The sequence below is a fragment of the Oncorhynchus clarkii genome, chromosome 3 (assembly GCF_045791955.1).
Source record: "Oncorhynchus clarkii lewisi isolate Uvic-CL-2024 chromosome 3, UVic_Ocla_1.0, whole genome shotgun sequence".
Lineage (NCBI taxonomy): Eukaryota > Metazoa > Chordata > Actinopteri > Salmoniformes > Salmonidae > Oncorhynchus > Oncorhynchus clarkii.
In genome coordinates, this window is record NC_092149.1 from 77,692,189 (window position 1) to 77,709,145 (window position 16,957).

The 16,957-nt window shown below is 48.3% G+C and overlaps 1 protein-coding gene across 1 annotated transcript in view; it reads left to right on the forward strand.

The window, feature by feature from the left end:
- Positions 1-266: 266 nt before the first annotated feature.
- Positions 267-16,957, forward strand: part of LOC139404888 (DNA repair protein REV1-like) — a 46,207-nt gene continuing 29,516 nt past the window's right edge. The window contains exons 1-5 of the mRNA XM_071147428.1: positions 267-331; positions 6,850-6,982; positions 10,760-10,928; positions 11,111-11,299; positions 11,771-12,103. Coding sequence (XP_071003529.1) covers positions 275-331; positions 6,850-6,982; positions 10,760-10,928; positions 11,111-11,299; positions 11,771-12,103 — 881 coding nt within the window. The 5' untranslated portion in view covers positions 267-274. The remainder of the gene's footprint in view (positions 332-6,849; positions 6,983-10,759; positions 10,929-11,110; positions 11,300-11,770; positions 12,104-16,957) is intronic.

Below are 16,957 nucleotides of genomic sequence, written 5' to 3' on the forward strand. Positions count from 1 at the left end.
TGTGTGTGTGTGTGTTCGGGACAAAGAGACCAAGGAGGGTGAAAGAATATGTAGTCAGCTTAAGGAACCACCAATCTCCCACATACACTGTTATATAGGGTGGGGCCTGATGTACATCTCCCTGTGTCCATCACTAATTACAATACAAGCCTAATTAGTGTACAAAGCTGGCTGATCGATCGTCTGCAAACCTGATAACACATACACAGCGTTACATAGACTCATAGAGACCACTAAAATATCTCCTCTCTCTCTCCTCCAGGTGTCCCTCAGTATGAGTGGAGATGGACGGAGGAAGAGAGACGTTGATGACAACGGTTGGGCTTCCAGGGTGAGTAACTTCCATTCTCCGTTGCAGTGGAGACGCATGAGCGTGGCACTGTCTGTTACATTGCACCATTTGCTCCCTTTAGCTCAGTGGGATAATATGGTCTTGGAATTGTGCAAACAACCCAGATTCCATACTTGTCAAATCAAATTTGACTGGTTGCACACACATATATTTAGCAGATGTTATTGCGGGTGTTGTGAAATGCTTGTGTTTCTTAGCTCCAACAGTGCAGTTATATCTAACAACAATACACACAAATCTAAAAGTAAAATAATTAAGAACTAACTATAGCTGTTTTAGGATGAGCGATGTCTGACTCCGGAGTATAAATATATATGTGTGTGTTCGGGACAAAGAGACCAAGGAGGGTGAAAGAATATGTAGTCAGCTTAAGGAAACACCAATCTCCCACATACACTGTTATAAAGGTGAGGTCGGGCACTGATGTTGGGCGATTAGGCCTGGCTCGCAGTTGGCATTCCAATTCATCCCAAAGGTGTTCGATGGGGTTGAGGTCAGGGCTCTGTGCAGGCCAGTCAAGTTCTTCCACAGCGATCTTGAAAAAACATTTCTGTATGGACCTCGCTTTGTGCATGTGGGCATTGTCATGCTGAAACAGGAAAGGACCTTCGCCAAACTGTTGCCACAAAGTTGGAAGCACAGAATCGTCTAGAATGTCATTGTATGCTGTAGCATTAAGATTTCCCTTCACTGGAACTAAGCGGCCTAGCCCAAACCATAAAAAACAGCCCCAGACCATTATTCCTCCTCCACCAAACTTTACAGTTGCACAATGCATTGGGGGCAGGTAGCGTTCTCCTGGCATCCTCCAAACCCAGAGTCGTCCGTTGGACTGCCAGATGTTGAATCATGATTCATCACTCCAGAGAACGCGTTTCCACTGCTCCAGAGTCCAATGGCGGTGAGCTTTACACCACTCTGAGTGTTGCAACCAAGGACAGACTATTTTTACGTCCTTCAGCAATTCTGTGAGCTTGTGTGGCCTACCACTTTGCGGCTGAGCCGTTGTTGCTCCTAGATGTTTCCACTTCACAATAACAACACTTACAGTTGACTGGGGCAGGTGTAGCAGGGAAGAAATTTGACAAACTGACTGAACTCTTCAGTAAGGTCATTCTACTGCCAATCTTTGTCTATGGAGATTGCATGGCTGTGCGCTCTAATTTATACACCTGTCAGCAATGGGTGTGGTTGAAATAACCAAATACACTAATTTGAAGGCGTGTCCACATACTTTTGTATATATAGTTTACATAGTGCAGCAGCCTCTTAAGGTGCAGGGTTGAGACACCGGGTGGTAGCCAGGGTGGTAGCCAGCTAGTGACAGTGACTAAGTTCAGGGCAGGGAGCTGTGTGGAGGCCGGCTAGTGATGGCTATTTAACAATCTGATGGCCTTGAGATAGAACCTGTTTTTAAGTCTCTCTGTCCCAGCTTTGATGCACCTGTCCTGTACTGACCTCGCCTTCTGGATGATAGCAGGGTGAACAGGCCGTGGCTCGGGTGGCTGAGGTCCTTTGATCTTTTTGGCATTCCTCTGACATCGGTTGCTGTAGATGTCCTGGAGGGCAGGCAGTGTACCCCAGGTGGTGATACAGCCCGACAGGATGCTCTCAATGGTGCATCTGTAAATGTTTGTGGGACAAGCCAAAGGGACAAACCAAATTTCTTCAGCCTCCTGAGGTTGAAGAAGTGCTGTTGCACCTTCTTCACCTCACGGTCTGTGTGGGTGGACCATTTCAGATCATCAGTGATGTGTACACTGAGGAACTTGAAGCTTTTCACCTTCTCCACTGCGGTCCCGTCGATGTGAATGAGGACATGATCTCTCTTGTCTCCTGAAGTCCACAATCAGCTTATTTTGTTGTGTTGAGGGAGAGGTTATTTTCCTGGCACCACTCCACCAGGGCCCTCACCTCCTTCCCGTAGACTGTCTCGTCGTTGTTGGTAATCAGAACCACTGTTGTGTCGTCTGCAAACTTGATGATTGAGTTGGAGGCGTGCCTGGCCACGCAGTCATGGGCGAACAGGGAGTACAGGAGGGGGCTGAGAACGCACCCTTGTGGAGTCCCAGTGTTGAGGATCAGCGTAGTGGAGGTGTTGTTTCCTACCTTCACCGCCTGGGGGTGGCCCATCAGGAAGTCCAGGACCCAGTTGCACAGGTGGGATTCAGACCCTGGGCCTCCAACTTAATGATTCGTTTGGAGGGTACTATGGTGTTGAATGCTGAGCTGTAGTCAATGAACAGCATTCTTACATAGGTATTCCTCTTGTCCAGATGGGATAGGGCAGTGTGCAGTGCGATGGCATCATCCGTGGATCTATTGGGGTGGTAAGCAAATTGAAGTGGGTCTAGGGTGTCAGGTAGGGTGGAGGTGATATGATCCTTGACTAGTCTCTCAAAGCACTTCATGATGACAGCAGTGAGTGCTACGGGGCGGTAGTCAGTTACTTCAGTTACTTGTGTGATTATATACACTGATGAGGAAGGATAGGTTAATACTATAAAGCAAGAGAGGACGTGCTCTGTGTGTCGGACATGATGAGAGGACGTGCTCTGTGTGTCGGACATGATGAGAGGACGTGCTCTGTGTGTCGGACATGATGAGAGGACGTGCTCTGTGTTTCGGACATGAGAGGACGTGCTCTGTGTGTCGGACATGATGAGAGGACGTGCTCTGTGTGTCGGACATGATGAGAGGACGTGCTCTGTGTCGGACATAATGAGAGGACGTGCTCTGTGTTTCGGACATGAGAGGACGTGCTCTGTGTGTCGGACATGAGAGGACGTGCTCTGTGTTTCGGACATGAGAGGACGTGCTCTGTGTGTCGGACATGATGAGAGGACGTGCTCTGTGTGTCGGACATAATGAGAGGACGTGCTCTGTGTGTCGGACATGATGAGAGGACGTGCTCTGTGTTTCGGACATGAGAGGACGTGCTCTGTGTGTCGGACATGATGAGAGGACGTGCTCTGTGTGTTGGACATGATGAGAGGACGTGCTCTGTGTCGGACATAATGAGAGGACGTGCTCTGTGTTTCGGACATGAGAGGACGTGCTCTGTGTGTCGGACATGAGAGGACGTGCTTTGTGTTTCGGACATGAGAGGACGTGCTCTGTGTGTCGGACATGATGAGAGGACGTCCTCTGTGTGTCGGACATGATGAGAGGACTCTGTGTTTCGGACATGATGAGAGGACTCTCTGTGTTTCGGACATGATGAGAGGACTCTGTGTGTCGGGCATGATGAGAGGACGTGCTCTGTGTGTCGGACATGATGAGAGGACGTGCTCTGTGTGTCGGACATGATGAGAGGATGTGCTCTGTGTGTCGGACATGATGAGAGGATGTGCTCTGTGTGTCGGACATAATGAGAGGACGTGCTCTGTGTGTCGGACATGATGAGAGGACGTGCTCTGTGTGTCGGACATGATGAGAGGATGTGCTCTGTGTGTCAGACATGATGAGAGGATGTGCTCTGTGTGTCGGACATGATAAGAGGACGTGCTCTGTGTGTTGGACATGATGAGAGAACGTGCTCTGTGTTTCGGACATGAGAGGACTCTCTGTGTCAGACATGATGAGAGGACTCTCGGTGTGTCGGACATGATGAGAGAACTTGCTCTGTGTTTCGGACATGATGAGAGGACGTGCTCTGTGTTTCGGACATGAGAGGACGTGCTCTGTGTGTCGGACATGATGAGAGGACGTGTTCTGTGTGTCGGACATGATGAGAGGACGTGTTCTGTGTGTCGGACATGATGATAGGACGTGTTCTGTGTGTCGGACATGAGAGGACGTGCTCTGTGTGTCGGACATGAGAGGACGTGTTCTGTGTGTCGGACATGAGAGGACGTGCTCTGTGTGTCGGACATGAGAGGACGTGTTCTGTGTGTCGGACATGAGAGGACGTGCTCTGTGTCAGACACTCTCTGTGTCGGACATGATGAGAGGACTCTCTGTGTCAGACATGATGAGAGGACTCTCTGTGTCGGACATGATGAGGAGGACGTCTCTGTGTCAGACATGATGAGAGGACGTGACTCTCTGTGTCGGACATGATGAGAGGACGTGCTCTGTGTGTCGGACATGATGAGAGGACGTGCTCTGTGTGTCGGACATGATGAGAGGATGTGCTCTGTGTGTCGGACATGATGAGAGGATGTGCTCTGTGTGTCGGACATGATGAGAGGACGTGCTCTGTATGTCGGACATGATGAGAGGACGTGCTCTGTGTGTCGGACATAATGAGAGGATGTGCTCTGTGTGTCGGACATAATGAGAGGACGTGCTCTGTGTGTCGGACATGATGAGAGGATGTGCTCTGTGTGTCGGACATGATGAGAGGACGTGCTCTGTGTGTCGGACATGATGAGAGGATGTGCTCTGTGTGTCGGAAATGATGAGAGGATGTGCTCTGTGTGTCGGACATGATGAGAGGATGTGCTCTGTGTGTCGGACATGATGAGAGGACGTGCTCTGTGTGTCGGACATGATAAGAGGACGTGCTCTGTGTGTTGGACATGATGAGAGAACGTGCTCTGTGTTTCGGACATGAGAGGACTCTGTGTCAGACATGATGAGAGGACTCTCTGTGTGTCGGACATGATGAGAGAACGTGCTCTGTGTTTCGGACATGATGAGAGGACGTGCTCTGTGTTTCGGACATGAGAGGATGTGCTCTGTGTGTCGGACATGATGAGAGGATGTGCTCTGTGTGTCGGACATGATGAGAGGACGTGCTCTGTGTGTCGGACATGATAAGAGGACGTGCTCTGTGTGTTGGACATGAGAGGACTCTCTGTGTCAGACATGATGAGAGGACTCTCTGTGTGTCGGACATGATGAGAGAACGTGCATGATGAGAGGACTCTGTGTGTCGGACATGATGAGAGAACGTGCTCTGTGTTTCGGACATGATGAGAGGACGTGCTCTGTGTGTTGGACATGAGAGGACTCTCTGTGTCAGACATGATGACTCTCTGTGTGTCGGACATGATGAGAGAACGTGCTCTGTGTTTCGGACATGATGAGAGGACGTGCTCTGTGTTTCGGACATGAGAGGACGTGCTCTGTGTGTCGGACATGATGAGAGGACGTGTTCTGTGTGTCGGACATGATGAGAGGACGTGTTCCGTGTGTCGGACATGATGAGAGGACGTGTTCTGTGTGTCGGACATGATGAGAGGATGTGCTCTGTGTGTCGGACATGATGAGAGGATGTGCTCTGTGTGTCGGACATGATGAGAGGACGTGCTCTGTATGTCGGACATGATGAGAGGACGTGCTCTGTGTGTCGGACATAATGAGAGGATGTGCTCTGTGTGTCGGACATAATGAGAGGATGTGCTCTGTGTGTCGGACATAATGAGAGGATGTGCTCTGTGTGTCGGACATGATGCGAGGATGTGCTCTGTGTGTCGGACATGATGAGAGGACGTGCTCTGTGTGTCGGACATGATGAGAGGATGTGCTCTGTGTGTCGGACATAATGAGAGGACGTGCTCTGTGTGTCGGACATGATGAGAGGACGTGCTCTGTGTGTCGGACATGATGAGAGGATGTGCTCTGTGTGTCAGACATGATGAGAGGATGTGCTCTGTGTGTCGGACATGATAAGAGGACGTGCTCTGTGTGTTGGACATGATGAGAGAACGTGCTCTGTGTTTCGGACATGAGAGGACTCTCTGTGTCAGACATGATGAGAGGACTCTCTGTGTGTCGGACATGATGAGAGAACGTGCTCTGTGTTTCGGACATGATGAGAGGACGTGCTCTGTGTTTCGGACATGAGAGGACGTGCTCTGTGTGTCGGACATGATGAGACGACGTGTTCTGTGTGTCGGACATGATGAGAGGACGTGTTCTGTGTGTCGGACATGATGAGATAAGAGGACGTGTTCTGTGTGTCTCTGTGTCAGACATGATGAGAGGACTCTCTGTGTGTCGGACAGAGGACGTGCTCTGTGTGTCGGACATGAGAGGACGTGCTCTGTGTGTCGGACAGAGGACGTGTTCTGTGTGTCGGACGTGTTCTGTGTGTCGGACATGATGAGAGGACGTGTTCTGTGTGTCGGACAGGACGTGCTCGTGTGTGTGTCGGACGGACATGAGAGGACGTGTTCTGTGTGTCGGACATGAGAGGACGTGCTCTGTGTCAGACATGATGAGAGGACTCTCTGTGTCAGACATGATGAGAGGACTCTCTGTGTCAGACATGATGAGAGGACTCTCTGTGTCAGACATGATGAGGGGACTCTCTGTGTCAGACATGATGAGAGGACATGCTCTGTGTGTCGGACATGATGAGAGGACTCTCTGTGTCAGACATGATGAGAGGACTCTCTGTGTCAGACATGATGAGAGGACGTCCTCTGTGTGTTGGACATGATAAGAGGACCCGTAGTTGTGCATGTTCATATCAGTCTGAAATGTGGGGCTGAGTATTCTTGCCAGAACAAATTCTAAGGTTGTTGTGTTTGGGTGTGTGTGCGCAGGGTGGATACATGGCTTCCAAGGTGTCCAAGCTGGATGAGCAGTTTAAGCTGGACGCCCCGAGAGAGAAGCTGAAAGATGGAGCCTGCTCCAGCATCTTCACTGGGGTGGCCATCTATGTCAAAGGGTACACAGGTGAGACAAATGGGCGTTAACCTATACCCCACCCTTACCCCACTGATCCTAGCGTGAGCCCTCATAAATTGCAATGTCTGTACTTTGAGATGCCTAAGACAGCGCTACATGGAGACAGGACGGACAGCTGATCGTCCTTTCAGTGGTAGACCACATGTAACAACACCTGCACAGGATCGGAACGCACAATCCCTCCAGACTGTCCGCAATAGGCTAAGAAAGGCTGGGGGCGTGTAGGCCTGTTGTCTGGTGAGGACCTGCCTTACATCACCGGCAACAACGTCGTCTATGGGCACAAACCCACCATCGCTGGACCAGACAGGACTGGCAAAAAGTGCTCTTCACTGACGAGTCGCGGTTTTGTCTCACCATGGATGATAGTCGGATTTGCGTTTATCATCGAAGGAATGAGCGTTACACCGAGGCCTATACTCTGGAGCAGGATCGGAGGATTTGGAGGTGAAGGGTCTGTCATGGTCTGGGGCGGTGTGTCACAGCATCATTGGACTGAGCTTGTTGTCATAGCAGGCAATCTCAACCCTGTGCGTTACAGGGAAGGCATTCTCCTCCCTCATGTGGTACACTTCCTGCAGGCTCATCCTGACATGACCCTCCAGCATGATAATGCCACCAGCCATATTGCTCATTCTGTGTGTGATTTCCTGCAAGACAGGAATGTCAGTGTTCTGCCATGGCCAGCGAAGAGCCCGGATCTCAATCCCATTGAGCACGTCTGTGACCTGTTGGATCGGCGGGTGAGGGCTAGGGCCATTCCCCCCAGAAATGTCCGGGAACTTGCAGGTGCCTTGGTGGAAGAGTGGGGTAACGTCTGGCTAATCTGATGCAGTCCATGAGGAGGAAATGCACTGCAGTACTTAATGCAGCTGGTGGCCACACCAGATACTGACTGTTACTTTTGATTTTGACCCCCCCCCCCTCTTTGTTCAGGGACACATTATTCCATTTCTGTTAGTCACATGCCAGTGGAACTTGTTCAGTTTATGTCTCAGTTTTTGAATTTTGTTATGTTCATACAAATATTTACACATGTTAAGTTTGCTGAAAATAAACGCAGTTGACAGTGAGAGGACGTTTCTTTTTTTGCTGAGTTTACTTTGAACTCGCGAAAAGTGGAAGATGCTGTCAAGAAACACTGGCATGTTATATCATCAGACCCAGCTTTGCCTGCTGAAACCACCACTCATTGTATATAGGAGAAGTCGCAATTTACGCAATAAATTGGTCCATAGCCAACTGCCACAAAAGAAAATCAGCCAGGCTCTTTTACGCCCTCTCTTTTACGCCCTCCACCCACATACAGGAAAATGGTTCTAACTAAATGACATCAGTACGCCCTCCACCCACATACAGGAAAATGGTTCTAACTAAATGACATCAGTACGCCCTCCACCACCCATGTTATCTCCAATATTAAATGTCCATATGGGCTGTGCCATGTAGGTTCAACCTCTCGTTCTCTCAAACAGAGAATCGGTGAACGTAAAAGTTCAATTAGGAGAAACGACAGGGATTATCCAGTCGCAATACATTTTAATGACCTAAAGCATGACATTTCTACCTTTTAGATTTTGTGGCAGAGAGAAAGTTAAGATATCAGACAGGGGAGGTGATATAAATAATTATCTGAGTAAAAGAGAATGTTTTGGGATTTTCACCCTCCAGACATTATTTCCTAAAGGTCTTAATGATGAAATTCCTATGTATGTTATGTTGAAAATTTTAACATGAATTATGCCCCTATTCCAGATTACTCTGACATTTTTTTTGCACTGTACCCAATGATTTATGAAAACTTGCTTGTTAGGTCGATGTCCTCATTGTGATTTTACAGACGTGTTTAATACGTTTTATGTACACACTTAATTTGAATATTTATAAAATGCATATTGTTATATTTGGTAGCACTTATTTGTTTTTCCTTCGCCTCCAACCCCATTCGACGGTGGAACAGATGTGGGTGGGGCTAGGTCTATATAAGGGTGCTAATTAAAAAAACTCACAAAAACTCTGACGAAGGCCGTGAGGCCGATACGTAAGCTTATTAAAGATCAGTGATACTATCAAGATCAGTGATACTATCAAGATCAGTGATACTATTAGTGATACTATCAAGATCAGTGATACTATCAAGATCAGTGATACTATCAAGATCAGTCATACTATCAAGAGCAGTGATACTATCAAGATCAGTGATACTATCAAGATCAGTGATACTATCAAGTCAAGATCAGTGATACTATCAAGATCAGTGATACTATCAGTGATACTATCAAGATCAGTGATACTATCAAGATCAGTGATACTATCAAGAGCAGTGATACTATCAAGAGCAGTGATACTATCAAGAGCAGTGTGCAGGTTCCTTATTTTTTCTCCTCTTATTCAACTGTTTCCATGCACCTGCAAAAAAGAGCTTGGATGTGCGAGTGCCTTTAGAATTCTGAGATACTTACAGTAAGTATATTAAAAATCAAATACTTTTACTCAAGTAGTAGTTTACTGGGTGACTTTTACTTGAGTCATTTTCTATTAAGGTATCTTTACTTTTACTACAGTATGACAACTGGGTACTTTTTCCACCACTGCTCCTTGCCTTCCTCCTCCTTTCTCGCTCCTGCCTTCCTCCCTCCCCCTCTCCCTCCTCTCCTTCCTCCTCCTTTCTTCCTCCTCCTTTCTCCCTCCTTGCCTTCCTCCTCCTTTCTCCCTCCTGCCTTCCTCCCTCCCCCTCTCCCTCCTCTCCCTCCTGCCTTCCTCATCCTTTCTCCCTCCTGCCTTCCTCCTCCTTTCTTCCTCCTCCTTTCTCCCTCCTTGCCTTCCTCCTCCTTTCTCCCTCCTGCCTTCCTCCTCCTTTCTCCCTCCTGCCTTCCTCCCTCCCCCTCTCCCTCCTCTCCCTCCTGCCTTCCTCCTCCTTTCTCCCTCCTTGCCTTCCTCCTCCTTTCTCCCTCCTGCCTTCCTCCTCCTTTCTTCCTCCTGCCTTCCTCCCTCCCCCTCTCCCTCCTCTCCCTCCTGCCTTCCTCCTCCTTTCTCCCTCCTTGCCTTCCTCCTCCTTTCTCCCTCCCCCTCTCCCTCCTCTCCCTCCTGCCTTTCTCCTCCTTTCTCCCCCCTGCCTTCCTCCTCCTTTCTCCCTCCTGCCTTCCTCCCTCCCCCTCTCCCTCCTGCCTTCCTTCCTCCCTCCTCCTCCTCTCCCTCCTGCCTTCCTCCTCCTTTCTCCTTCCTCCCTCCCCCTCTCCCTCCTGCCTTCCTCCTTCCCCCTCTCCCTCCTCTCCCTCCTGCCTTCCTCCCTCCCCCTCTCCCTCCTCTCCCTCCTGCCTTCATCATCCTTTCTCTTTTTTTTATCCCATTTCTTTCCTCCTCTTCTGTCGAATCTCTCTTTGACCCACAGGAAAGATACAGTGGATATGTAAATTAACTTAAAAAATATCACAGGGAGTATTCTCTCTCTCTCTCTCTGTTGCACGCGTTAGGCTTGGTTATATCACATTACTCCTTAATCTCTCCTCGTCTCTTCTCCGTGGTGACCTCTGCTCTTAAAGAAGTATATCTGTAAAACCAATATGGATATACATCATGAATATTGGCCAGAAGACACGGCTGGATTCAGTGATAATATGTCCAGACGTAGATATGTCTGTCCCTGTTCTTACTCTCGACCCTGCTTGTGTGTGTGTGTTTGCACAGAGCCACAGACCCATAGGATTACAATGTGTAGAATCCGCATTTCAGATTTAGTTTTATTCATTCTAATTCTATGCCCAGAGCCCAGTGTGGAAGAGCTGCGCAGGCTGATGATGCTGCATGGGGGTCAGTTCCACGTGTACTACTCCCACTCTCACACCACCCACATCATCGCTAACAACCTGCCCAACAGTAAGATACAGGAGCTGAGGGACCAGAAGGTGGTCCGGCCAGAGTGGATCACTGACAGGTGTGTGTGTGTGTGTGTGTGTGTGTGTGTGTGTGTGTGTGTGTGTGTGTGTGTGTGTGTGTGTGTGTGTGTGTGTGTGTGTGTGTGTGTGTGTGTGTGTGTGTGTGTGTGTGTGTGGTGTCTAAGTGTAGTGTAATCTACATTATACTTAGTGTTTGAACATACCTCTTTCCCTCCAACAGTATCAAGGCTGGCCATCTCCTGTCCTACCTGCAGTACCAGCTCTATGCCAAGCAGAAAGGCCTGAGCTTCCCCAGTGTGTCTGTTCACCAGGGCCAAGAGCCTGCAGGACCCCTCCATGGGCGGCACCTACCCAGCCACAGCCTCAATAACCACAACCCAGCCCCTAGCCTTGGGCAGCCCCTATCCAGGCACCACACTCCTACATCCAGCCACAGTCATCTACACACAGACAATCTACACCCCGAACCCAACCACTATAACCACCTAGCTAGCCACCACAGCCCCCAGCCCAGTCACTCTCTCCCCAGCCACCTCAACCCCCAGCCCAGCCACTCTCTCCTCGGCCCCCAGCCCAGCCACTCTCTCCCCAGCCACCTCGGCCCCCAGCCCAGCCACTTTCTCCCCAGCCACCTCGGCCCCCAGCCCAGCCAATCTCTCCCCAGCCACCTCAACCCCCAGCCCAGCCACTCTCTCCTCGGCCCCGAGCCTAGCCACTCTCTCCCCAGCCACCCTCTCCCCAGCCACCTCGGCCCCCAGCCCAGCCACTCTCACCTCGGCCCCCAGCCCAGCCACTCTCTCCCCAGCCACCTCGGCCCCCAGCCCAGCCACTCTCACCTCGGCCCCCAGCCCAGCCACTCTCACCTCGGCCCCCAGCCCAGCCACTCTCTCCCCAGCCACCTCGGCCCCCAGCCCAGCCACCTCAGCCCCCAGCCCAGGCACCTCACTCTACGACCCAGCCTCCTCGGTCCCTTTTCCTCAAACCACTTTTACTCTGACCCAGGGCACATCACCCACGACCCACCCAGCCACGGGCAACCCAAGTTAGGCTGCATCCAGCCTCCTCCTTCAGCCTACACCCACCCACAGACCCCTGGTCCCGTCCCTGCAAACCCCAGCCACGAGCACTCTAAACCTGGACAGGCACAACCTCCTTCCATCCTCTGCATCTCCAGTCACCTCCAGCACAGCTACCGGGAGCTGGACTTCAGACTGTGAGTGTGTTTTAGGAGTATTTTGATATTTGCACAATGCCCTCCACTAATATTGGCACCCTTGGTAAATATGAGCATTACGGGCTGCTGAATTTTTTTTATTTGCTGTTTATCTTCTTGGTCTTTAATTCAAAATATTCACAAAAATCGAACCTTTAATTTAAGTAAAATTCTTGAAAAAATAAATGTGAATTAAATATTTTTCTACAAAACATGTATGCCACAATTATTGGCACCTCTAGAAATTCTTATGTGGAAAATATAACTGAATTCTATTTTTACCCATTCATATTTTACGGTTTTAAGTTCACCGGAGTAATTAGGAACACTTAAGTAGTAAGCCATGACTTCCTGTTTCACTGGGGTATAAATATGAGGTGACACACAGGCCCAGTTCCCATAGTCATCCATCACTGTGGGAAAGATCTGAGAAAACAGTAATGATGTGCGACAAAAGGTTATTGAGCTGCACAAGTCAGGAAATGGCTATAAGAAAATAGATCAATGGTTGAAAATGCCCATTTCCACTATCAGGGCAATAACTAAGAAGTTTAAAGCAACTAGAGATGTTAACAATCAGCATGGAAGAGGACGTGTGTCTATATTGACCCCACGCACAGTGAGGAGGATGGTTAGAGTGGCCAAAAAATCTCCAAGGATCACAGCTGGAGAATTGCAGAAGTTAGTTGTGTCTTGCGGTCAGAAAATCTCAAACTACAATCAGACGCCACCTATATAACCACGAGTTATTTGGGATGGTTGCCATAAAAAAGCCTTTGCTGTCATCAAACAACAAACACAAGCGCCTACAGTTCGCCAAACTTTACTGGAACTTTCAATGGGACCGGGTTCTATGGTCAAATGAGACCAAAATAGAGCTTCAATGGGACCGGGTTCTATGGTCAAATGAGACCAAAATAGAGCTTCGATGGGACCGGGTTCTATGGTCAAATGAGACCAAAATAGAGCTTCAATGGGACCGGGTTCTATGGTCAAATGAGACCAAAATAGAGTTTCAATGGGACCGGGTTCTATGGTCAAATGAGACCAAAATAGAGTTTCAATGGGACCGGGTTCTATGGTCAAATGAGACCAAAATAGAGCTTCAATGGGACCGGGTTCTATGGTCAAATGAGACCAAAATAGAGCTTCAATGGGACCGGGTTCTATGGTCAAATGAGACCAAAATAGAGCTTCAATGGGACCGGGTTCTATGGTCAAATGAGACCAAAATAGAGTTTCAATGGGACCGGGTTCTATGGTCAAATGAGACCAAAATAGAGTTTCAATGGGACCGGGTTCTATGGTCAAATGAGACCAAAATAGAGTTTCAATGGGACCGGGTTCTATGGTCAAATGAGACCAAAATAGAGTTTCAATGGGACCGGGTTCTATGGTCAAATGAGACCAAAATAGAGCTTCAATGGGACCGGGTTCTATGGTCAAATGAGACCAAAATAGAGTTTCAATGGGACCGGGTTCTATGGTCAAATGAGACCAAAATAGAGCTTCAATGGGACCGGGTTCTATGGTCAAATGAGACCAAAATAGAGTTTCAATGGGACCGGGTTCTATGGTCAAATGAGACCAAAATAGAGCTTCAATGGGACCGGGTTTTATGGTCAAATGAGACCAAAATAGAGTTTCAATGGGACCGGGTTCTATGGTCAAATGAGACCAAAATAGAGCTTCAATGGGACCGGGTTCTATGGTCAAATGAGACCAAAATAGAGCTTCAATGGGACCGGGTTCTATGGTCAAATGAGACCAAAATAGAGTTTCAATGGGACCGGGTTCTATGGTCAAATGAGACCAAAATAGAGCTTCAATGGGACCGGGTTCTATGGTCAAATGAGACCAAAATAGAGCTTCAATGGGACCGGGTTCTATGGTCAAATGAGACCAAAATAGAGCTTCAATGGGACCGGGTTCTATGGTCAAATGAGACCAAAATAGAGTTTCAATGGGACCGGGTTCTATGGTCAAATGAGACCAAAATAGAGCTTTTTGGAAACAAACACCAGAGGTGCGTTTGGCGTAGACTGAAAGATGGCCTTGCAGTACCTCATCCACACTGTGAAGTATGGTGGTGAATCAATCAATCAAGGACATGTATTTATAAAGCCCTTTTTACATCAGCTGATGTCACAAAGCGCTATACAGAAACTCAGCCTAAAACACCAAACAGCAAGCAATGCAGATGTAGAAGCACGGTGGCTAGGAAAAACTCCCTAGAAAGTCTGGAACCTAGGACGAAACCTAGAGAGGAACCAGGCTCTGAGGGGTGGCCAGTCCTCTTCTGGCTGTGCTGGGTGGAGATTATAACAGAACATGGCCAAGATGTTCAAATGTTCATAAATGACCAGCATGATCAAATAATAATAATAATCACAGTGGTTGTAGAGGGTGCAGCAAGTCAGCACCTCAGGAGTAAATGTCAGTTGGCTTTTCATAGCTGATCTTTAAGAGTATCTCTACCACACCTGTTGTCTCTAGAGAGTTGACAACAGCAGGTCTGGGACAGATAGCACGTCCGGTGAACAGATCAGGGTTCCATAGCCACAGGCAGAACAGTTGAAACTAGAGCAGCAGCACAGCCAGGTGGACTGGGGACAGCAAGGAGTCATCATGCCAGGTAGTCCTGAGGCATGGTCCTAGGGCTCATGTCCTCTGAGAGAGAGAAAGAGAGAATTAGAGAGAGCATACTTAAATTCACACAGGACATCAGATAAGACAGGAGAAGTACTCCAGATATAACAAACTGACCCTAGCCCCCGACAAATAAACTACTGCAGCATAAATACTGGAGGCTGAAACAGGAGGGGTCAGGAGACACTGTGGCCCCATCTGATGATACCCCCGGACAGGGCCAAACAGGAAGGATATAACCCCACCCACTTTGCCAAAGCACAGCACAGCCAAAGCACAGCCCCCACACCACTAATATCTTCAACCACCAACTTACCATCCTGAGACAAGGCCAGGTATAGCCCACAAAGATCTCCGCCACGGCATGAACCCAACCCGGACAGGAAGATCACGTCAGTGACTCAACCCACTCAAGTGACGCACTCTTCCTAGGGAAGGCATGAAAGAGCACCAGTAAGCCAGTGACTCAGCCCCTGTAAAAGGGTTAGAGGGAGAGAATCCCAGTGGAGAGAGGGGAACCGGCCAGGCAGAGACAGCATGGGCGGTTCGTTGCTCCAGATCCTTTCCGTTCACCTTCACACTCCTGGGCCAGACTACACTCGATCAAATGGCCAACTGAAGAGATGACTCTTCAGTAAAGACTTAAAGGTTGAGACTGAGTCTGCGTCTCTCACATGGGTAGGCAGACCGTTCCATAAAAATGGAGCTCTATAGGAGAAAGCCCTGCCTCCAGCTGTTTTCTTAGAAACTCTAGGGACAATTAGGAGGCCTGCGCCTTGTGACCGTAGCGTACGTGTAGGTATGTACGGCAGGACCAAAACGGAAAGATAGGTAGGAGCAAGCCCATGTAATGCTTTGTAGGTTAGCAGTAAAACCTTGAAATCAGCCCTTGCCTTAACAGGAAGCCAGTGTAGGGAGGCTAGCACTGGAGTAATATGATCAGATTTTTTGGTTCTAGTCAGGATTCTAGCAGCCGTACTTAGCACTAATTGAAGTTTATTTAGTGCTTTATCCGGGTAGCCGGAAAGTAGAGCATTGCAGTAGTCTAACCTAGAAGTAACAAAAGCATGGATTAATATTTCTGCATCATTTTTGGACAGAAAGTTTCTGATTTTTGCAATGTTACGTAGATGGAAAAAAGCTGTCCTTGAAACAGTCAAAAGAGAGATCAGGGTCCAGAGTAACGCCGAGGTCCTTCCCAGTTTTATTTGAGACGACTGTACAACCATCAAGATTAATTGTCAGATTCAACAGAAGATCTCTTTGTTTCCTGGGACCTAAAACAAGCATCTCTGTTTTGTCCGAATATAAAAGTAGAAAGTTTGCAGCCATCCACTTCCTTATGTCTGAAACACAGGCTTCTAGCGAGGGAAATTTTGGGGCTTCACCATGTTTCATTGAAATGAACAGCTGTGTGTCATCCGCATAGCAGTGAAAGTTAACATTATATTTTTGAATTACATCCCCAAGAGGTAAAATATATAGTGAAAACAATAGTGGTCCTAAAACGGAACCTTGAGGAACACCGAAATTTACAATTTGTCAGAGGACAAACCATTCACAGAGACAAACTGATATCTTTCCGACAGATAAGATCTAAACCAGGTCAGAACTTGTCCGTGTAGACCAATTTGGGTTTCCAATCTCTCCAAAAGAATGTGGTGATCGATGGTGTCAAAAGCAACACTAAGGGTTAGGAACATGAGGACAGATGCAGAGTCTCGGTCTGACGCCATTAAAAGGTCATTTACCACCTTCACAAGGGGTGGGGGTCTAAAGCCAGACTGAAGCATTTCATATACATTGTTTGTCTTCAGGAAGGCAGTGAGTTGCTGTGCAACAGCTTTTTCTAAAATTTTTGAGAGGAATGGAAGATTCGATATAGGCCGATTTTTTTGTTTTTTAAATATTTTCTGGGTCAAGGTTTGGCTTTTTCAAGAGAGGCTTTATTACTGCCACTTTTAGTGAGTTTGGTACACATCCGGTAGATAGAGAGCCGTTTATTATGTTCAACATAGGAGGGCCAAGCACAGGAAGCAGCTCTTTCAGCAGTTTAGTTGGAATAGGGTCCAGTATGCAGCTTGAAGGTTCAGAGAATTAAGATCTCCCCCGTGGCACGAACCCGTGGATCTTTTATGTTGTGGGGCTGTTTTTCTTCCAAGGGCCCTGGACAACTTGTTAGGATACATGGTATCATGGACTCTA